Here is a 23,094-nt window from a genome sequence, read left to right on the forward strand (position 1 = left end):
GTCTTTCTTTTCCTTTTTTTTTTTTTTTCCAGTCCTGGGGCTTGAATTCAAGGCCGGAGCACTGTCCCTGGCTTCTTTTTGCTCAAGGCTACCACTCTACCACTTGAGCCACAGCGCCACTTCCGGCTTTTTCTATATATGTGGTGCTGAGGAATTGAACCCAGGGCTTCATGTATATGAGGCGAGCTCTTTACCAGTAGGCCTTATTTCCAGCCCCAAGCTTTTGGGAATGGCTCTTTTGCTGCTCAAAGGCCCTTGGAGGCTCATCTGCTGTGTGGAGAATCAGTGGCTGTGGTCTCACTGCTGAATGCCTCTGTGGTCTAGCCATATCATGGTATTCAGCCATACACCCAGGAGAAGACACTTGAGCTGCTCCAGGTTTAGACTTGAGTTACTATAGATCTCCTGTACGGGTTCTTATGTGAGTATAGTTTCTGTTTCTTTGAGGGAAGGACCAGGAGTACAGTGGCTAGTTCCTGTCCTTACTGGGTCTGTGATGCCTTGTATGGCCCTGATGCCCCTTGTCCTTATAGCACCTGCCACTGGTTGCTGAGTTTCTGATGGTTACTTTACCTTAAGCTTTAACTGTCTACGTGCCCTCTGGGGTCATGTGTGTCTCTAACAGTCTTGTCCATGGTCTGATTGGATTGTTTTAACTGATGAGTTTTGAGAGAAAGAGAGAGAGAGAGAGAAAGAGAGAGAGTGTGTGTATATATGTATATATATGTACGTGTACATGCACGTCAGATATGTGGCTTATAAATATTCCTCCCTGCCTCTGGCACCCTTTACCCTTCCAACAGCATCTCTACCCGGAAGATCTTTAGCTCAAGTCTCTTTGTTCTCCTTTCTGTCTTTGAGGAGGTGTTTCCAGTGTTGAGGCTAGGAACCAGCCTGGCTGTCCATCCTGACCATTTGTAGTTGTTTTCTGCCTGTGCCATAGCATACACTGTCATGACTGCTGTGGGTATGGTCAGCCTTTATGCTGACCATAAACCCCCCTTCTCCAAGATTGTATTTACTGTACAAGTCTTAGACTTTCAGCATGGTACTGGTGTATTACTTTTTGATGATATCACCAGAAGAGTAAATGTATTCCTAAATATTACATTTGTATTTTAATTGATGTTGTATTTTCTTTGCATTGTTTTTTTTCTTTAATTAGTTGATTCCAAAAAATAAAAGAAAAAGTTGCAAAAAGCATCTCCTCAATTTAAAAGTTACACAGGCCACTCTGTCATGAGTTCTCACTCTGGAGAAACCCAGTTGTTCTCAGTGTTCATTTGTCCTTTGAGGTTGGTGCATGGGCATTGGGGCCTGAGACTTTTAGTTCATTTTCTTTCTTTTTTGGCCAGTCCCTGGGCTTGGACTCAGGGCCTGAGCACTATCCCTGAGCTTCTTTTTGCTCAAGGCTAACTCTACCGCTTGAGCCACAGCGCCACTTCCAGCCTTTTCTGTTTATGTGGTGCTGAGGAATCGAACCTAGAGCTTCATGCATGTAAGGCAAGCACTCTACTGTTAAGCCACATTTCCAGCCCCCTTTTAGTTCATTTTCTTTCAGCACATCTGCTCTATTCTCCAGAAGCACCTGGCCTGTGTTAGAGTGTCTGCCCAGACCAGGAGGTATTCTGCTGGCCTTTGACTTATGCTCTAAATCCTCCCAAATGCCACCTCTCACCTGTGCCTGCTGCTGAGGTGCATCAGCACAGCCAAGGTGCATTCTGCTCTAGCTTTAGGCAAGGCTGGTGTCTGCTTGTGTCTAGTGTGGCTCTGCTCTATCTCTAGATGAGGTGGTGTCTACTTGTATCTCTAGTCATAGTTGGAAAAATCATCCCTAAGTGTTTTGGTGAGAGTCTGAGGCCCTGCTGGGTGGAGTAGGGGGGGTCACTGTCACCTCACTAGACAACCCGCCTTGCCTTGCACAGGAAAGGGTGAGCGGCAGAAGGAAAGCTGCCTAGGAATGATGAGACATCTTTCAGAGTTCACCTAAAGCACTTAATTTTGTTAAGCTTAGATGGGGATCTGTGCATGGCATGCAGGACCTGGGTGTCCTGTTCAGAGCTGGTTGGAGCTGCTAGGTTTGGACAAGAGAGAGCTTTCCCTCTCTGCTCAGAGCTGTTGAGGATGACGGAGAGCTGTTAGAAAGTTCACAAGGAGGAGTGTTGCAGGTGTTGGCTTTTACTTACCTGATCATTGGCATTCTACATTTTGTACTTCTGGGGCCTTCACAAGGGCTCTGGTCTGAAGCTGTGTTCCCAATGACTGGCCACGTTCAGAATGTGTCTGATTTTATAAATTGATTTCTTAAATTGTGGTTTTATAAAGCACCAGGACATAAAAACAGTGACAAACCACCCTTGGGGCCATGTTCAGCCAACAATGAGAACTTTCATTTAAAAAATAAAGCCATGGGTCATTTATACTGCACTGTTTGTTTTGAATTTATCTGCTGATGTTTAGCAGAAGCAAACCTCACTCACCTGCTTTGTTTGTTCTTTCTGTTCCTCAGGCTGCCTTCCAGGAGAATGTGGGGAGACAGGTAAGGCCACTTTATAAATCTTTCATTCCCCGAAACTTCCTGTAGGTTTGAAGGTGGGAATCTTGAAAGCTGTGATTTCTCTTGCATTGTTGGATGTGGGTAAAGAACGCAGCTCACAGCAGGCAAGTGTATTTCTGACCCCAGACCACCTCATGGGCTGGGGGAGTACTGACACCTGTGTCCTGATACGAGGCTGTGTGTAATATATTTTATATGGTCAGAACCTTTCCTCATGTACCACTGAGGGCAGCATGTGGGGATGTGCTGCAGGAAGTGGGCTCCACAGGTATGCTGCACTGGTACAGTAGAAGCCAGCTCCCCTAGTATTAGTTGCAGTCTTGTCTTCTGGGAACCTCCAGCCTAAGACCCCCCTTGATGCTTATTAGTGCTAGAGCTGGGGATGTTGGCATGTGTCCTCCAATCCTGACACCTATCACAGGTCAGGTGCTTACCTAGAGAGTGGGTTCTGGAGTCCTTTGTGTCATGTGAGACCCAAACACATCAGAATGTGTGGTCAAGCAGGCAGAGGATGGGCTTGAGATTAGGAAGGGGTTTAGATTTGGGCCAGGTGGCAGCTGCTAGGACAGACTTGGGTAGGAAGAAGGATCCCTATGGACAAACATCTGAGAACACTGATGGGCATCCAGCTCTGGGGTTTACAATTGCTAGATGCCTAGGTACTTGTACCATTGCAGGAGAGAAAGGTGAAAGGAACAGAGCCAGGCTGAGCCTTAGGATATGAGGTAAGTTCTGTTGAGGAATGAGGTAGAGAGGTATGGGCTGAGACTATGTGTTCTGGGTGAGGGACTCAACAATTGCCATGGGAAGACATGTATATATGGTGAGAATATTAGGGAAGCTCAGGAATAAGAAGTCTGTTGGGGGTACATACTCCTCCTTCCAGGCTTGGCTCCCTAGACACATGGGTTCTGTCACCAGAATCGATTGCATTCTCTCCATCTGCCTCCTGTCCAAGACTCTGTCCATACCCTAGCTCCTGCTGCCCCTGTGTGGGTGAGGCAGCTGAGGCTCTTCCCTCAGAAGGAGAGGCTAGACCACTGCATGGTAGGACAAAGCCTTAGCCTCCTGCTTATTCTGTTCTTGTCCTTATTCTTTGTGGCACCCAACCCTGGGCCACACTGGAATGCTGCCCTGAGCCTTTTGCCAATTGTGTGTTGCTTTCTTTCTGAAGGAGATGTGTCACCTTTACAAGGATACCTTATTTTTAGTCCTGCTACACAAGTATACTGCAAAGCATGTATGTGCTGTGGTGGAGCCAAGAGCATGTGACAGGATTTTTCTGCCCACACTTCATCCTGGCATTTGGAACGATTTGTTGAACTCCCAGCTGCTTCTAAATAACTCTCAGGAGAACTATTTTCAGTGGCAATTGAGTTCTCACAGAGTTGTAGAAGAGTTATGTATTTTTATTCATCAAGTGTCAGCATCAGCCAGTGAAGATAGGAAAGAAGTTGAGGAGGGTCCCGAAGGTGGGCTTCATCGAGAGCACTTCTACTGGTCAGACCAAAAGCTAGGCCTTAGCTAGCTAATGGCAGGGGCCTCTCCCCTCATTCTGTGACTGAGGCAATCCTGAGGGCAGATGTTAGCAGGAACATAGACACCGTTAGACCACAAGTGTTACAATTAGTGCCTGGACCTGTGGCTGTTGTGAGCTTTAGATGGGTGATGGATCCCTCAAAGTTTTCATACTAATTGTCTTTTTACATATAGCTTCATATAGCTGTAACCTGTTGGTTACAGGCACATTTAGGTGCCTTGACAACTAGAGAAAGTGACTGATTGATGCAAGTTGTCCCAGTAAAGTGCTGATTTACAGAGGTTTTCCTTTGCTTGACGGGTTTATTCTGTTTCAGACACAGGAACACAGTAAGTGGGGTGCTGGTGGTGCATGTGGCCATTAGATCCTAAGAGGAAAGGTTTCCATTACTACCACATCCATTCTCACAACAATGTGTGATGTGTGGGCTGTTTCATAACCCTGCTCCAGGTTTTGTAGGTCAGGAAGCTGTCTGTTCTGTGGATCCTAACCTGACCTGAGCCTGGCTACTCTGGAGCAAGTGCCACACTTGGGGTCTTTGTGTCTGGAGATGGGGACCTGGGTGGGAAGAGGACTGAACTGTTCTGCTAAGGATGACATGCATAAGCCACCATGCCCATACTGATTGAGATGGAACTCTTGGACTTAATGCCTGTTCTGTCTTAGAAGTTTGATCTTCCTGATCCTTACCTCCCAAATAGTTTGGATTATAGCTGCTTGGGGAAATATAGCTTTTTTTTTTTTGTTTTTTTTTGTTTTTTGGTGCCGGTCTTGTTGCTTGAACTCAGGGTCTGAGTGCTGTCCCTGAGCTTTTTTTTTGTTCAAGGGCTAGTACTCTACCACTTGGGCCACAACTCCACTTCTAGCTTTTGGTTGGTTAATTGGACATAAGTGTCTCATAGACTTTCCTAAAGCCCAGCTGACTTCAAACTGTGATTCTCAGACCTAAGTCTCCTGAATTGCTAGGACTATAAGCAATGACCCACTGGCACTTGACTATCCTAATATCTTTTTAAAGAAAGGACTTTGAAAGGGAAACATTTGTGTTTGAAAACATGAGTGGTGTTAGGGGTTTGGATCGTTTTGGTGCAGCTTCTGGCTCAGGTGGGCAGGCAGGATGAGTACTGACACTCCCATGACCTGTGGCCCATGGTCTGTGTCCTTTACATATGTCCATGTGGCTAGTGACTTGAGGTACCTTTCTTCATTCAAGTTCTTTCTTAACTTTTGTTTTGTTCTTCAATTTCTTTTTGAATCAGGGTACTTTCCCTCATGGAATTGATATTTTGACTGCAGCTGACTATTTTGCCGTGGGCAGCATATCTAACTGTTTCCTAGTTATTAGGTAAGTTTTAATATGTATCGTATAAATATAATATTCTCTTTTAAAAGATGTCAAAATTCAGCTTCTACCATTTTCTTTCCTCATCCTGAATTATCCACTAAGTGAAAAATAATTTTAAGTGTAAAAAATTAGAAATTGGGGGTTGGGAATATGGCCTACTGGTAAAGTACTCGTCTCATATACATGAAGCCCTGGGTTCGATTCCTCAGCACCACATATATAGAAAAAGCCAGAAGTGGTGCTGTGGCTTAAGTGGTAGAGTGCTAGCCTTGAGCAAAAAGAAGCTTAGGGACAGTGCTCAGGCCCTGAGTTCAAGCCCCAGGACTGGCAAAAAAAACCAAACCAAAACAAAAATTAGAAATTGTCCAGGAGCTGGTGGCTCAACAGTCAAAAACCAGAGCTAGAAGTGGTGCTGTGTGTGTGTCTCAGGTGGTAGAGCACCAGCCTTGAGTGGAAAAGCTAATTTCCAGTCAACTTTCTCAAGGATGTTCTGTTCAGTACCCTGTTTGGCTGATGCTGCTCTGTTCAGCGCTCAGGTTCTTTGGGAAATAGCCACAAGCAAAGCTGTACCTGTCCTTCTCCATGACAGCTTTCCTACCATTTGTCACAAGTGTATTTCTCTTTCAAAATGAAACATGAGATAAGAAGTGACTGTCTATGTTTATGTTTCAATAAAACATGTTTCGAAGCTGAAGCTATCTCTAGGTTACTTATCTGATGAGCAAGAAAGGGATACTTGGGAAATCAGGTCAAATAATAAATATTTAACATATAAACTACAGTTTGCAGAAATCAAATAAAATCATTTCTGTTTGTATGATCTAAGTACTGGGAAAATTACTTCCTTGCCTTTGTTAACCCATTGCAATGCTAATGTGAGTACAGGTTGTGACTATAAAGTGATTTATATACCTTGAGTTAGAAGAGACATGCTCACTGTATTTTTTTTTTTTTTTTTGCCAGTCCTGGTGCTGGGACTCAGGGCCTGAGCACTGTACTGTCCCTGGCTTCTTTTGCTCAAGGCTAGGGCTCTACCTTGAGCCACAGCACCACTTCTGATTTTTTCTGTTTATGTGGTGCTGAGGAATCAAACCCGGGGCTTCATGCATGCTAGGCAAGCACTAAGCCACATTCCCAGCTGTATTTTCTATTCCAACCTTAAACTTAATTTGTTATTTACATTCTGTAAAGCTTTCTACACAATATGCTTTGGTTCCTATGTTTTTTTATTTTTTCTTGAGTGCATTTTGCATTTTTGAGATTCCCAGGATGTGTGACAGACTAGGTGCTGTACTCCAGCCCCACAGGGCACCTGGCCAGGGCTTTGTCTTCTGAACTGGGATATCTTTGGACTTTCTAGAGATGGGGACTGAAATGTAGGGCTGAGAGACTGACCCATGGGAACAAGGGTGCCCTCAGGGTATGGTGACTATGAAGGGCAGTGGGATAAGCAGCACAAGGGAGGAGCAGATGCTTGATGGGTGTCAGGGAAGGCTACATATTCTGTGCTGCCTGTGCTGAATCTGGGGCCTCTGGGCTATCCCAGTGGAGACTGGAGAAAAGGCTCTTTTGCCAACTGAGTGACCAGAGTTAAAACTAAACAAAGACCTCTCGGAGAGACGTCAGGAGAGACACCATGGCTGTCTTAGTGCTTTGTTACTGCGCTCACAATATCCATAGGCTGTGTGTGTTCAGTGTGTGCATTTTGATAAATTTGGATCTGAGCGAATCTGTGCCTGTCACCATGGAGAAGGTAGAGAAGGCCTGTGTGCCTTAGGCCCACATGTTCTGCACCAAATGGCCCTGGCCTGCTGTTCTCATGACAGAAGATAGGTCCTAGCTCATTTAACCAAGGCCTCCAGGCTGCTTGTTTCTTGGCCTGCCTTTTCTAGGTGTGCCAGTGTGATCTACATTGTGTGGGTGCCCTCCTTCACTGCAGGCTCCTTTGTGAGGGTACCTGTGCTCTGGCTACCCACCTGGAGGGACATCAGGGTTGCTTCTGATCTGGGCCATTGTAAGTGAAGTTTTAGTGGACATCTTGGCATATTTCTGCCATTTTACATATGTGATTGCTAGTCCAGAATAGGAGCAGACACCTGGATCTTAATTAAGTCTTTAATAATGGCCAGACAATTTTCCAGTGTGACCCATCATTTTATGTTTCCACCTCAAAGGGTTCTGGACCTGTCTCTTGTGTGTTGTGTGGTTCATCTCACTTTCTCTATCTCAGGCATATGGTATGATCAATCTCCACTGTCTCTGTGTCTCCTTCCCATGTATGTTGTGGTCAGGCTCCAATGTCTCCATGTCTGCAGCATGTGGTACATACAGTCTATTTCTTGTGCCCCCTCTCCAGTGAGGGATGTGGTCAGTTTCTGGTGTTCCCATCTCTTCTCCAGAGCCTTTTGTGTCTGGTGTCCTATCTTTATGTCAGTGTTCCTGTGGTCTGCCTTTAACTTCACCCCATGCTACTGAGTATGTGGTCATAGCTTATTTTGTTGGATTTTTCTGACTGATTATTTTGTCCATTTATTTATGGTGTTGTATTCTTTTTTTGGGAATTTGAGATTCTGTAGTATTTCTTCTATTTTCTTCTAGCTTGGTAGTGTGTACTTCCAGCACCCTGCATGCTCCTATATCTGAACCTTTTTAAAGCTTGATTTTTATATGTCTGTTCCATGATGCTGCTGACATATAGTAAAGTTGCCATTTTCAGTTGTGAGTAAGGGTGTGAGGGTGCATCTTGGCAGAATGAGTAGTTGGAAATGTACTTCATGGTTCACGTGGAGGACATGTGCCCCTGAGAGGCAGCCTGCGCAGCCCCCAGGCCTCGCCCATGAGCCTTGTCCTCTTACCTTCCCAGATCTCACTAAATGGAGCATTGTGCCGCTCACCTTTTGCCTTGCACCCTGACAGTTGCTGACTTCACAAGAGTCCTGGTCCCCACTCCCTGGACAGGGACTTTTCCCTATTACACACACCAAACCAGGGCTCTGTCTACCTGGCCACTTCCTAGAATCTAGTCGTCTCCTTACTTCTTCCTTGTTCATCATCTTGCCCTTGTAAATTTTTTATTTAACAATTACTATTTGTTATTATTATTATTTGCTGGTACCAAAGTTTGAACTACAAGCCTGTGTCTCATGCTTACTTGCTTTGCTTTCTCACAACTGGTACCCTATCACTTGAGCTATGCCTCTAGCCTGGCCTGGCTTTTTGCTGGTTATTTTTGGAAATGGAATCTCTTGTACTTTTCTGCTGGGACTGCCTTGAACTAACTGCATTCCTCAGGATCTCAGTTTCCCGAGCAACTGAAATGACAGGTGTGAGCCACTGGTGCTTGGCTTTTATTTATTTTTGAGAGGCTAGTCTCAAACTCTGAGTGGCATTATAGGTGTGAGCATGAGGCTGTCTTGGCTAGGGTTCAGGACTATCTTCCCTAAGACCACTGATAGTTGATTGTGGAGCTGGGATGACTCTGGCTACCTCTTGAATTGCTCCTTCCTCGAAGGGTCTGATCTGCCTGCCTGCCTGCTTCAAACCTGGGGTCCTGTGCCCTCCCATGCCTGCTATGGGCTCCTGCCTGGCTGTGTGTCTGCCTGCTAAGCATGTGAGGGGTCTGTGTTAGCACCTTTGGGTCCTTGTCTCTGGGCTGCTCCTGAGGTCTGCATTAGCACCTTTGGGCCCTGGTCTCTGGGCTGCTCCTGAGGTCTGCATTAACACCTTTGGGCCCTGGTCTTTATTCTTGGGCTGCTCCTGAGGTCTGCGTTAGCACCTTTGAGCCCTAGTCTCAGTTCTTGGGCTGCTCTTGAGGTCTGCGTTAGCACCTTTGGGCCCTGGTCTCTGGGCTGCTCCTGAGGTCTGCATTAGCACCTTTGGGCCCTGGTCTCAATTCTTGGGCTGCTCCTGAAGTCTGCAGTAGCACCTTTGAGCCCTGGTCTCAGTTCTTGGGCTGCTCCTGAGGTCTGCAGTAGCATCTCTGAGCCCTGGTCTCAGTTCTTGGGCTGCTCCTGAGGTCTGCAGTAGCACCTTTGAGCCCTGGTCTCAGTTCTTGGGCTGCTCCTGAGGTCTGCAGTAGCATCTCTGAGCCCTGGTCTCAGTTCTTGGGCTGCTCCTGAGGTCTGCAGTAGCATCTCTGAGCCCTGGTCTCAGTTCTTGGGCTGCTCCTGAGGTCTGCAGTAGCACCTATTGCTGGGGCTACTGCTGGGGTTTGCACTTCAGTTTTGGAGCTGTTCTGAGGTTGCATTAGCACCTTTGGGCCCTGGTCTCGGTACTGGGGCTGCTCCTGAGGTCTGCTTTAGCACATTTTACTGGGGCTGCTTTAGCACCTTTGGGCCTTGGTATTGGTGCTGGGGCTGTTCCTGACAGCCTCTTCTTTCACTTACCTGGTCCAGTTCTGGTGTCTCTGTTCTTAGTGTTTCCCATGTGTTCTGGGACATTTGTTCACATCTGCATATGGGCAGGTTGGCATGAGGGGCAGCTCTAGCCATTGCTCAATGAAGACAGTGAGATGAGTGCGTTCTGCGGTGGTCTGTGTCTTAGCATGGCATGATCTGCAGGCCTATAAGGTATGCTCTTGATGTATCTGAAGGATTATAAATATTTGAGTTGTGGTCTGGGGGTAGCTCAGCGGACAGAGCATTTGCCCAGTGTGTGCAAGGCCCTGGGTTCCATACCTGGCACCCTTGAAAGCAATAAAAGAAAATACAACAAGAACCACAACATGGGCTAGGTGTGGTGCTTTCACCTGAAATCCCAGGTATTGGGAATTAGAGGTCAGGAGGATGGGTATTCAAGGCCAATAGAGCAAACCATTAGTGAGAATCCCATCTCATAAACAAGCCAGGCATGGTAGTGTGCAGCTATAACCCCAGCTACTTGAGAGCCGTAAGTAGGGTTACAGTCTGAGGCTGGCCTGTACAAAAAATGCAACACTCTATCTGAAAAACAACCTAAAAAGGAAAAAAGGGTTGTAGAGCAGCTCAATTGGTAGAGGGCCTGCCTAACACACATGAGGCCCTTATTTAAAAACCTTAGTACCACCCCAAAACAAAACTCACAATCCTAGTACCACCCCTAATCCAAAAGTGAAGTTGTGGGCCAAGAGGTGTTTTTGTTTTGAATTCTGTCTACAGAGGTTGCCTAGCCTAGCTCTATAATCCTCCTAGACTGTCACTGGCGGCATAAACCCTCAGACAGGTTGTGTGGCAGACACAGAACTCTCCTTTTCCTTCCCTGCACAAAGGAAGCTGGGCATGGCTTCAGGTAGCCAAGTGCATGCCACTTGTAGACTACTTTTGATGGCTTTTCTTACCGACTCTGATGTCCTTGTTGATTTGCAAGAGTTGGTTTATTTTAAAGAAGTGTCTACAGGGTTGTTAGCAGATTTTTTCCTGGATTTGTTGTTTGTCTTTGTGTAGTGCAGGCGGGCCTACCTCAGCCTGCTGAGTAGGCATGTGCCATCATGACTGTGGATGTTCTTCCCTGTGGTACCATGGTTTGAACTCAGGGCCTCCTGCTTGATAGGCTGTCACTCTTGCTTAATCTGTGCCCCTAGCAAAAAGCTTCAGTTGTTTTTCGGATAGGGTCTTGTATTTTTGTTCACAGCCTTTAGACTGTGAATCTCCTACTTATGGTTTCCTTTGGTGCTGGGAAGACAGGTGTGTGCCACCACATACAACTTATTGGTTGAGATAGATTCTCACTAACTTTTTACCTTGGTTGCTCTTGAACTGTGATCTGATTTCTGCTTCCCAAATAGTCATGAGCGGCTGGGAATATAGCTTAGTGGCAAGAGTGCTTGCCTCATATACATGAAGCCCTGGGTTCAATTCCCCAGCACCACATATATAGAAAAAGCCAGAAGTGGCGCTGTGGCTCAAGAGGTAGAGTGCTAGCCTTGAGCAAAAGAAGCCAGGGACAGTGCTCAGGGTCTGAGTTCAAGCCCAAGGAATGGCAAAAACAACAACAACCAAATAGTCATGAGCTACACTACCTGGACAGGCTGTGTGTGTGTGTGTGTGTGTGTGTGTGTGTGTGTGTGTGTGTGTGTGTGTGAAAGCTTCAGCAAGGATTTATTTTAGTTTGACTGGATTAAGGCAGGGGCATGTGGAGAAGAGCGAGAAACATTTCCTGTTCTCCAAGCAGGAAAGAGAATTAGACTCAAAATGTCATCTGTGGGGTCTGGGAATGTGGCCTAGTGGTAGAGTGCTCACCTTATATACATGAAGCCCTGGGTTCGATTCCTCAGTACCACTTACACAGAAAAAGCTGAAAGTTTCTCGCTTTCCCTTGCCTCTGTTTCCTCCTCCATCTTAACCTCCATTTCCTGTTTTTGCTCCTCCTCTTCCTGTTCTTTCTCTGCATCACTATGCACTATACCACCTACTTCCTTTTCCTCTTAACCCTCCTAACCCTCATCACCTCTCACTGTTGTCCCTTTCAGTGTGTTTATTGCTGGCTTTCCAGAATATACCCAGTCACTGATAGACCATCTGGTTACCATGAAAGTCAACCACTGGGACGGGTAAGTTAGATTTTGTGCTTCTCTTAAGAATCCTTTCCCCTCTCCTCCAAAAGAGAAATTAAATTGAATTCGAGTATATTTTGTCATTGTAGATGTCATGTTTTACAACAGCTTGTGAGAAGAAATATGAATTCTAGTCTCCGTGCCTTTGTGTTGGTTAATGGTTTGTCTTCAGTAGGGAATGTGTTCCAGCTTCTCCAAGGACTGAGGCCTTGACCACCACCACATGGTGGAGCAACCACACTGAGCAGCTTTCTGGAGCTCAAAGCTTTTGGCATGAGATTCCTACTGTCCACTCAGACTGTCTGTGGCCCCTTGCTAGGCTAGCATGAGCTTATGTGTAAGACACACTGGCAGTGGGGACACAAAATACCCTTGTTAGGAACAGATGTTTTGTATGTAGATAGAACCCAGGAGGGATAAACTAATCTTCCTTACCATCTTATCATCCAACAAGATACTTACAACCAAGATAAAAAATGTGTAGCCCATGAATTGCACTAAATCCTTGAGCTATTGAAATCTCTGTTACTGTGTTGTTTGTCTCTTGTTTCAGTCATCTCAGTTTTCCCCTTCTATATTTTGGATGGGAATCTCTTGTTAGGTGCATGTACATCTAACGCTTTTGTCTTACTAATGTGTTGGTCCTTTGTCTTTACAAAATGTTCTTTATTTCATGTTGTTTCCTGTCGTAAAGTATAATTGTATTGAACCTGTGTACACAGGCTGGGAGGCTTTTCCTTTAAAGGGTCAAATAGTAATGTCTTAGGTCTCTGTTTCATATATTTTGTTTTTCTTCATACAACCATTGAAAACAACCCCACTCTTAGTGTAAGGCCTTAGATCCACATTGTAGCAGATGCCAGATTTCTGTTCCTTTTAAGGATGAATGATTTTCCCTATTTGGCTTATTCATTCATTGATTGATACACCGTTGAGTAGATTCTGCCTGTGGCTGTGGTGGTGAATGTGGGCTTGCAAATCCCTCCTCGCTAACAGTGTTCCACTTCTCTCAGAGCCATTCGAGAGCTTTCAGCCAAGGCGCTGCACAACCTGGTCCCACGAGCACCCGAGTACAGTGCTGCTCACGGTAGGTGGGGTCCCACTCTCCTGCAGGTCCTTCTTCACACATGTGCACACATGGGTGCACACAGCAGGAAGACTCAGGGTATTCTTACGATGGGTGACTAAAGATGATGTTCTGTGTCTCTTGCTAATAAAGCTGTGGAATTTACCAGGGAACAGAGCATGAAGATGATGGCAGGATGTATACACTGGGAGCTTTGGGCTATGCTGGGTGCAGGCACTCCCCACATAGCAAGGAATCTATGGGTCATCTAGATTTAAAAACCATAATGATTAATGGGCAATTCAGGCTACTATAGTAGATGATGGTTGAGGTTTGTTAGTGTCTGTAGATTGGGCATGTGGTCAGGATTTGGAATCATGCCTTTTCTTTCCTGAATGCCAAAGACAGAGGCTCTTTGGTCTGAGCAGAAATGAATGAAAAATTGGAGCACAAGCTCCTGTCGTCCATGTATGTCTTTTGCTCTGCCTGCTGCCATCAATATCCCCCAGCAGGCCATGGTGCAGACAGGCAGATCTTCTGTCACCTCAGTCTGTCATTATGTGTCTGAGAGTTCAGGTTCCTGTGCTAGTCTGAACATGATGTCATGCCATGTCCTGCCTCATGACAGTGACGCAAAGGCGACATCCAAGATAACACACAGGCTGTCCAGTGTGTACAGTCCAACCTACTAGCTGCCTTTCTGTTGCAGTGTTTCCAGCCCTGCTGTTGATGACATCGAGTTCGGATCTGCACACACGGCATGGGTCCATTATTGCCTGTGCAGAGGTCGTCTATGCCCTGTATAAGCTGGCATCTCAGAGAGACAGGTAGGAGATGCTGCTCTAGGCACCGTCTGTCTGTAAAGCCAGGTCATTGTGATTTGGGGTTTGGGAACATTGTTCTAACTTGTTTATTTTTAGTAGCTATAGTCTTTAGGTTCCTATATTTTTTGTATTAAGGTTTTTTATTTTATTTATTTATTTATTTTTGCCAGTCCTGGGGCTTGAACTCAGGGATTGAGCACTGTCCTGGCTTCTTTTTGCTCATGGCTAGTACTCTACCACTTGAGCCAGAGCGCCACTGTATATGTGGTGCTGAGGAATTGAACCCAGGGCTTCATGTATACGAGGCAAGCACTTTACCACTAGGCCATATTCTCAGCCCTTTTTAAGGTTTTTTAGTGGCTAAAAGTTTGCTCAGTCTGAGGGTGTCCTTAGAGTATTTTTTCTATTGGCTGCATTCATAGAATCATAGCCCAGTAGGGAAGTGCAGGGCTGTGCCTAGGCCATGGAGGATGGCATGTTCTAAGACCTGCTTGATTTTCTTATTTTACTTCTCATCGACTCTTCTCCTTGTCTGTGACCTGGCTCTTGGACTCCAGCTTGAGAAAATCTGTGATTTGAGTCATATCCTGTTGCCACAGGCGACTTGGGATGGGTGACAGTAGGTGGGGTTGTGGTCCCTATTTCAACCCACCAGCCCTGAAGCAGGCGTGATGTCCACTGGCCTCAGAGCACAGCCATGGAATCAAGGTGATTTGGGTACCTGCTGATGGCCTTCTTCTCCTTGGTTGTTGGAAAGAGGCATGGGCAAAGTACAGAGCTGTTTCCTAGTTGGGCCATATAGGGCCCGATTTTTTCTCCAGCAGTACACCACAGTGTTGTGGGTGTAGTGCTGTTTACCAGGGTGCACACCTGAGACTCACGGTGTGCTGACACTCTGCCCTGCCTGGCAAACAACAGTGCTCAGTGTGAACTTGTAGGCTGGGCTTGCTCGTAGCAGTGAATCACCTGGTGAATTAGGTGAGGGGACCCCACTAAGTCCACATTCCTGGATGCCAGAGCCAGAACAGGTCACTGTGAGGTTCTGTCTCCACCTTGCCAGGCACTTTTCTTCTGTAGTGACTGGCAGGAACCTGGCACTCGGCGGAGTCCTGATGACAGGATATTCTCTGCCTTTAGCAAACTGGCCAGGTAAGAGCTTTACAGGGGCCCTGATGGCCACTAGCTGTGACCTGGCACAGCTTTATCTGAAGTCAGAAATGGGATCCAGAGAGGACCTGAAGGAGACACAGGTCCTTCTGAATCTGCCTTTTTCTTAGTTTGTTCCCGGGCTCAGGCTAGGTGCTTGTGACCTCAGCTCTTTGTTTGACCTTCTACAGGCCTGTCACCGACTACCTCGATGAGAAGGCTGTGCAAGGCTTGAAGCAGATCCACCAACAGGTTTGCGTGGCCCTCCTAAGTGTGGAACATATTCCTTGCATACAATGCACTATGCACCTGGAACTGTCTGCCCAGTGGGGTGACCAAGTGTGACTTACTGGGTGGGGTCAGTCCTCTGGCCCCAGGGTTTACTGAGGCGTGAGTACAGACTTCCCTGGTGGTCATTGTTGTTATGTGGTCTGTACTGCACAGTGTGCTCTAGGGCCCACGGAGAGGCCTGGCAGCTCAGAACCCCTTGGATGGAGGGAATGGCAGCCCAGGGAGGGACAAGACACCCTGTTGCCCTAGATAGGTGTGTCCTTGTAGAGTGGGTTGGCGCAGCCATGACACGGTAGTCTTTGATTTTCACCTGTTCATCCCTGGCCATGATCTTGAGTCTCTTGAAATTATATACAGAATTTTGTGTGCATATTTCTTTGGAGAAAAGCTATGTGCATTCTGGGATTTTGAGGTTCTTAAAGTTTGGGGGAATTCAAAAGATAAAGTATGAAGTAAGCTATCCTTTCAAGATAATCTGAAATGGTTTTCCTCTCTTATTCCAAGTAGAGTTTTCTGTTCCTTTAGATTTGCCCTGTATATGGCAATGGACTAGTCATTTAGTCTCATGCCTTCGTTGTATTCATGCCACTAACTTTATGACTTTGGCAATACCATTTGGTTAGCTTGCCTATACTTCTCTATTTGAAGTAGAACCTGACATTCTTTCCAGCTTTGGAGGTAAGCATGAGGCTAGGAGGTAGCCCAGTGAGGCAATTGAGCAGAACCACATTTCTCTGAGTCAGTGTTTCCTACTTCTATAATATAAAGATAGTAAAAGTCCATTTCTTTCAGTTTTTGTAAGAACTGAAAATGCACTTAAAGAGTTTAGTGGCGGCTCATGCCTGCAAGCCTAGCTACTCAGGAGGCTAAAGCCAGCCTGGGCAGGAAAGTCATGGGACTCTTATCTCCAATTAACTACCGGAAAACTGGAAGTGGCACTGCAGCTCCAAGTGGTAGAGTGCTAGCCTTGAGCAAAAGGGTACTCAGGGATAGCACCCAGGTCCCAAGTTCAAACCTCATGACTGACCAAAGAAAAAATAGTTTAGTGGCAACAAATAAGCATGCAGTAAGTTTTAAGTAAGGATGATGCCTTGAAGTGCTTTTAAATTCGCTCAAGGACATGAATGTTCTTTTGGCATGATTAGTTTTCTTCAGGGGAGGCTAGGACATGGTCCCTGGGGGCCAGGATGAAGTTTAGGCCTGTTCTCCCTCTGGGTGGCCACTCTTCTTCCTACTTTTCTCTGTCTTAGTTTCCCTTGTGAGACAACCCACCTGTAAAGCTTAGCCCAGGCCTGGCTGAGTGTGAGATGAGACTCTGTCCTGGGCCTTCCTGGTGGCTCCTCCATCCTGTCACCATGCTTTCATTGGTTTTTGTCAATATTGTATATACACTTGTCTTATTTAAAAACTCGAATTTCTGAAATGACTAATTTTCAATTGTTTATTTTTAGCTTTATGATCGTCATCTCTACAGGTAAGCCTTGCCGAGCTAATGTTGAGTTGAATGTTGACTCTTAGTGAGAACGTGTGCTGTTGGGAGCAGGCTGAGCCAGCACTGCACTTCTGAGCAACTGAGTTGCCAGCTCAGCTTTGCTCTGTCTTCAGTCTTAGGCTCCAGTTTACTTTGTTTGAGGAGGGGCAGCTGTCACTTAACTCAGTGTTCAAGGGTGTGAGGGTCTCACACTCTCAGATACCTTATTGGTATCTTTAGGCTTTGTGGAGGCTCATGTGACAGGTTCTGGTCCCCCATGTTTCAGGTGTGGTCGTGGACGATTGTAACCTTCCAGGGGGCAGAGCAGTTTTTGCTGAAGCTTTCTCTGCCCTGGGCCTCTTGTGTGCTCAGCCTCTGCAGCCTTGCCTCTCATAGGGTTCTGTGGAATCTGGTTGTATGAAATCTGGTTGTTTTTGCCTGATTCTCTCACTGAGTGTCTCTGAGGTTCACTATTTTGTATGTTACTGTTTGTTCCTTCTTACTGCTGCGTAGCACCAGTAGTGTGTGTGTGAGTCCAGCAGTGCCTCATCTTGTATAAGCTGAGACCATGGGGCAGTGTGGAAGGAAGCTGCTGTAGACACCCACATGGACATCTTCTAGCACATATGTGTCTGTTTTCCTGGGTAGATAGGAGGAGTAGATTTTCTGCATCTTCCAGAGGGACCCCTACCCCATGTCTAGACCAGCACTTGTCAAACATGGGATTTGGCCACATTTTCTCCCACTCTCACTTGGTGTTTCATCTTCTTTGCAGCTTTTTGCTGTAAGAGTTTGGGGGCAGTAGCAATGTGCTGCTTTCTTAAAGGGTGGGATCCCCCTTCCTGCCTCTGGCTCACTGTGCTTTTAGACCATCAGGATAGTATGGGTAGTAGACATGGGCCCTTGAGCAGTGTGGCTGCTGGGAGCTCTCAGGAGGCTCAAGTTGTCCCAACTTTGGTGTGTGGGGCCTGTGGCAACTGGATGCTCTGTCACTTGTCACACATCCTGTGGTCTTGTGCATTTCTGTCCAGTGAAGTCTTTTGAAAACTTTCCATTCCTGTTCATGTCATAGCCTGCTCCTGAACTCCACCCAGGTTTGAGTAAAAGTTCTGCTTTTTCAGCAGCATGATGAATTGACTCCTCAAATTTTTATTTAAAGTATTTGATTTCTGTAGCATTTGCCTAGACTAGCAGAAGAGACTTTGTTATTTTAAATAGTGACTTAGAGAGTGATCTGATTTCGTGTATGGTGCTGTGGAGCCTCTGGTGAGTGGAGGAGCAAGAGGAGCAGGAGGCACATAGCAGCCATGGAGCCAGAGCGCAGGAGGCTCTGTGGGCCAGGATGACCCGGGAGAGCTGCTGATATCTGTATATCTGTCAGTCCATGTATTTCTGAATGACCTTTGGAGTCAACTGAATTTCCAGCAGGGTAGCCAGTGGTGAGAGGCTTAGGAAAGTTGTATAAGCCAAAGACGACTTCTCTAGATGAGCTTTGGCTGAATCTTCATTCTCTAGGCATTGGCAAAATAGAAGTAGGAGTCTTTTGTTCTGCTGTTGCTGTCCTGTAGATTGTTCATTAAGTTAAAATGTATATCTCTAAAATTATAACATAATAAAATTAATGGGGCTGGGAATGTGGCCTAGTGGTAGAGTGCTTGCCTAGCATGCATGAAGCCCTGGGTTTGATTCTTCAGCACCACATATATAGAAAAAGCTGGAAGTGGCGCTGTGGCTCAAGTGGTAGATAGAGTGTTAGCCTTGACAAACTTTGCCAAATGTACAAGTTCCTTCTTATCCTTGAAGAAGGAACCTTACCATACTTCCCACCCCTATACCTCCCCACCACTAGCTCCCCCATCAACAGATGTGCTTTCTGCTGCTCACAATTTTCTTCTGCTCTTTCTAATCTACTGTTGATTGCACTTGATGTAATTTTTCTTTTTAGATTTGTGTTTCTAAATTTTTCTTCACATTTCCCTGATGTTATTTTAACATTTTTTCTATTTATCTTGCTTGTTTTCCTTCACCTTTTCAGACTTGGGGAGGATATGACAGCTGTTTTCATGACTTTGTGTGCTAACTCTATCAGCTTTGATGTTTCTGGGTTGATATAGTTGATTCTTTTAGTTGTGGTCATATTTTCTTGGTTTTTCAGTGGATTCCTACCTTCTGAAGTTTACATTTTACGGACTGAATTGTTATATTCCTATTTTTGTTCTGCCAGTCCAGGGCCTTGAACTTAAGGCCTGGGCACTGTCCCTGGCTTCTTTTTGCTCAAGGCTAGCTCTCTACCACTTGAGCCACAGTGCCACGTCCAGCTTTTTCTGTTTATGCGGTACTGAGGAATTGAACCCAGGGCCTCATGCATTCTAGGCAAGCATTCTACCACTAAGCCACATTCCCAGCCCATGTTATATTCCTCTTAATATGTTTTCTTCTTTTTCTTGTACATGTTTGGGTCATTCAGGCCTGCTTTGAAGCCTTTCTGTGTGGGTATAGAGTAATGTTAGGCAGTTGCTGATGTAACCTCTCTGAGGGTCTTGCCAGGAGGACCATGAACAATACAGCTCTCTGATGGATTAGGAGCCATTCGCAGCCTACTTGGCTCCAGGAGGGGCCTGCTTTCTCCTTCCAAGTGTTTTCTCTCAGGCCAGTCTTACGTCCAGTATCAGCTTAGTATCAGCCACAGGCTGCCCCTGCTCCCTATTCCACTGGAGTCTCCAGCTACTTTGGCTTTGCCCATGTCCACTTTCAGCTCCTTAGCATGACAGGATGGCTAGGCATCACAGGGACTTTAGTTCCACTTTATGCCACCCTCCCCACCCCCCATAGGTCCCTAGGTATTAGAGGGTTTCAGTATTCTGTCTCCCAGGGTCTGCTCCAGACTTTCATGCATTTTGTCTAGCTTTTTAGCTGCTTGTATAGCCCCTGCTCCTCTGTCTGGACCAGAAGCCACAGCCTCCTCAATTGATAGTATGTTCCTTGCAAGGGAGCTTCTTAGCACTACTGGGTAGGTGCTAGGGCAGGGGCGATTCCCGTCTGGTTTGGTTGTGATAGAAAGTTAGTGTGTGGTTGCTCTGGCATCTCTGTGAAGTGAGGGCTAAACAGCATGTGAAATTCATTCTGCATGTTGAGGGATGTTCTTAATACTGTGAGGAACAAGTGCCCCAGAAAAGTGAAAGATCGCCGAAGGATGGGCTTATTGTAGCTTTTCATTTTTCCTAAAAATGGTGGTTCAATACTTTTGGTCACAAACTTACCTCATTAACATTTTACTGTTTTTTGCAGCTGAAGTTTTATCTGTTGCCTGGTGGGATGTTGAATGTTTTATATAGTAGGAGATTTTTAACTCTGAATGTTCTCATTGGCTTTTTAGGGGCCTGGGAGGAGAGCTGATGAGACAAGCAGGTAGGTTGGAGGGCAGAAGCCCTAGCGCCCTTTGCTCAGGCCATGGAAGAGCATCCTGAGGCACTCATATCTCTCCTTTATCCCTGACCTTCTGTAGCAACAGGTGGTAGTGGTTTCTTCTGGTAGAGGTCATGTTCTGAGAGACAGCTGACCAGTCCTTGCATCTGCTTCTCTGTGTCTGATGTTCTGCTTCTCATATTTGGGGCCTTTGATCAGTTTCAACAGCCTTGGGGCTGTCCGGCCATGCAGTGAACACAACTTCAGGAGCAAAAGGAACCTCTTCTTTTTTGAAAACAGAATTTAAATGAAATGTAACGTTGAGCAAAGAAGGATGCTGTCATGTGACTATCTAGGTTTCTTGTAACCTATTCAGCAGAACCTGCTACAACAGGCACTCGACCCAGGCACTCACTGGCACTCACTGAGGGTTATTCCTCAGATGCTCTGTCTGATCAGTCCTGACCACCAAGGGACCCTGAGTGGGTTTGGGTGTGATGGTGTGCTTGTAGTGTGTTGGGATGGCTCACATTGGGATGGGTTGGAACTGTCAGTGCCCTACCCTCACACTTCTCTCTGTGTCTGGACTGCAGCCTCAGGTAGAATTGGCCTCACCTGGTTGTGAGGTTGCCTGGTGTGGTCACTGGGAGGCAGATAGGAGAAAATCCCTCAGGTCCTGCACCCACCTAGAGGGTAGGGATTGTTCGGTGTGTGGAGGCTGTGTTCCTACCACCCTGCCATTGTTCTCAGCCACCACTGCTCTACCTCCTTATTCTCTACCATTCTTATCTTGAGGATGTTCTGTAAGTGGAATCTGATCATCTTTTGAGGTAGCTCATAAGCACAATGCCTGCAATCTGTGCAGGTGGCTCAAATTTCCATTCCTTTTTGTCCCATTTTCTGTATTTATTCCCCACAGTTTAACAATTAGGCATCCAAGAATATTTGTGTATAGTGTTTGTATGAACACACCTTTCCTCTTGCCTTCCTTCTTTTATCCATTGCTGGTTTGTATGTCGTATAAGAAGCATTTCCTGAGTGGTCAGTCATAATCAAGACTGCAAAAACAAATCTGACTACCATATGATAATGAAACCTCAGGGATGTTTGTGAATGGTGGGTTTTCATGATTTGGTTTTGTTTGGGGGCTCTTGACATCATACCACCTAGTAGAAATAACAGTAGTTCCACAGACAGAAGCAAAAGGAAACAGTTACATCATCTGTGTATTGAAGAGTATATTGTGGATAAAGTCAATAGACAAAACGTAGAGAGGGAGGAAGTGGTGCTGTGGCTCAAGTGGTAGAACACTAGCCTTGAGCAAAAAGAGCTCAGGGACAGCGCCTGGGCCCTGAGTTCAAGCCCCAGGACTAGGAAAAAAAATGTAAAGAAAGAAATTTGTACTGCAAGTGAAAGATTCCTAAAATTGCCAATAAAAAGGCAAACATTTGGGGGAGATAATATGAATGCCACACTAAATTTGAGCAAACCCAAATGAACATGTTCTTCCATCAGTATGAGTTTGATGGAAGTGTCCAGCTTTATGCTGAGTGGCTAGAAAATGCTAATTAACCTAAAGAGCAGAGGATTTCATCTTTCAGATTGGTTGCAGTTAGTGCTCAGTACCCCTGGTGATAAACAAGGCACCAGGATTCTCTCGTTGAGTAAAAGTACTGTGATCTCTACTTGGGCATCTGCAGGGTTGCTGAGTTATGGGGCCTTGTGAGTGTGAGGGGTGCATGGAATGTCCATCTGTCTGAGGTGTGGTCACGGCCATCTAAATGGAGAAGGTTGAGTCTACCAGGAGGAAGACTGAGGAAATTGGTTTGTGTTTGAGTAGGTGTGAGGATAGGGATTAGGCAGTTACTCTGGGGACATGTGTGAGGACAAAGGACTGCACAGTCATTCTGTAGGCAAGTATGAGGACAAGGGATTGAGTGATTACTCTGGGGAACAGGTGTGAGGACAAGGGACTGAATGCTCACTCTGGGCGCAGATGTAAGGACAAGGGACTGAGTGATTACTCTGAGGAGGCAGGTATGAAGAGAAGGGACTGAGCGATTACGCTGGGGCTAGTGTGAGTACAAGGGGCTGAACATTTTACTCTGGTGGCACCTGTGAGGACAGGTTACCTAGCTATGGAGTCATCCAAGTGGCACTCAGGTACAACTCCATTTGACCCCTCCATGACACTGATTGGTCATCAGGACCCACCAGAGCTGAGGGCTAGACAATTTTGTTAGGGACCCGTCCTTGAGGGTTGTGGGTTCTACTGTTCTGTTCCCTGTAACCTGCTGCCCAGATCTGCCCACACTGTGCTTCTGATCTGAACTTGTGTTTTAGCTCTGATAGATCTGCCCTACACCTATGCACTGGACTCCCAGGTCTACTCCTGTGTTATAGGCAAACTGCTGGATGGCTGCCTGTGACAGGAGTACTACTCTAGCCTTGGAGACTGTCCTTGCCTTAGAAGGCATCAAGTGCCTTTCCATAGCCCCTGGTCACTTGTGCTTATGGCCTTGCTCATGCAAGTCATCTAAGTTGTGTTTGTGTCCTCTGAGGTTATAGTCAGGTCCAGGATAGCTGTTGCTTCCTTATGATGAGTTCCTCTAACCCCTGCCATCTGTCTGGGAAGAGAACTGATCACAAGGCCTTGCTAGAAAGACACTTTTATTACTGAACTGTATCTCAGCCTGTGTAGAAATCTTGACCAGGCTAGGGATCTATGAGTTCATTCAGGTATCTTTTCTGGGGAGTACCCCCAGTCAGGTCTGAAGTGCCTCCTTCCAGGCACCCAACTGAGGAGGTAGCCTGGGCTGACCAGCAAACAGGGAGGTGGGAGAGAGCTTGATGCTGGTAGTGGGCAGTGAAATGGGGGCTGTGAGAGCACTTTGGATTAATAATGCTGTTTCCTCTTTTC

At 46.1% G+C, this 23,094-nt stretch overlaps 1 protein-coding gene and 1 long non-coding RNA gene across 2 annotated transcripts in view; one reads left to right on the top strand and one right to left on the bottom strand.

Annotated features, from left to right (window-relative positions):
* Positions 1 to 23,094, top strand: part of Tbcd (tubulin folding cofactor D) — a 148,507-nt gene that overhangs the window by 98,368 nt on the left and 27,045 nt on the right. The window contains exons 16-23 of the mRNA XM_048366218.1: positions 2,510 to 2,539; positions 5,357 to 5,442; positions 11,888 to 11,968; positions 12,985 to 13,058; positions 13,747 to 13,864; positions 15,199 to 15,259; positions 16,750 to 16,772; positions 20,146 to 20,177. Of these exons, the coding sequence (XP_048222175.1) occupies positions 2,510 to 2,539; positions 5,357 to 5,442; positions 11,888 to 11,968; positions 12,985 to 13,058; positions 13,747 to 13,864; positions 15,199 to 15,259; positions 16,750 to 16,772; positions 20,146 to 20,177 (505 nt within the window). The remainder of the gene's footprint in view (positions 1 to 2,509; positions 2,540 to 5,356; positions 5,443 to 11,887; positions 11,969 to 12,984; positions 13,059 to 13,746; positions 13,865 to 15,198; positions 15,260 to 16,749; positions 16,773 to 20,145; positions 20,178 to 23,094) is intronic.
* LOC125365920 lies at positions 5,076 to 22,840 on the bottom strand. Its single transcript, XR_007213752.1, has 3 exons — positions 22,355 to 22,840; positions 21,392 to 21,396; positions 5,076 to 5,088 (listed from the first exon to the last, which is right to left on the bottom strand). It is a non-coding gene; the product is annotated as an uncharacterized LOC125365920 (long non-coding RNA).

This window comes from Perognathus longimembris, chromosome 17 (assembly GCF_023159225.1).
Source record: "Perognathus longimembris pacificus isolate PPM17 chromosome 17, ASM2315922v1, whole genome shotgun sequence".
NCBI classification, from domain to species: Eukaryota; Metazoa; Chordata; class Mammalia; order Rodentia; family Heteromyidae; genus Perognathus; species Perognathus longimembris.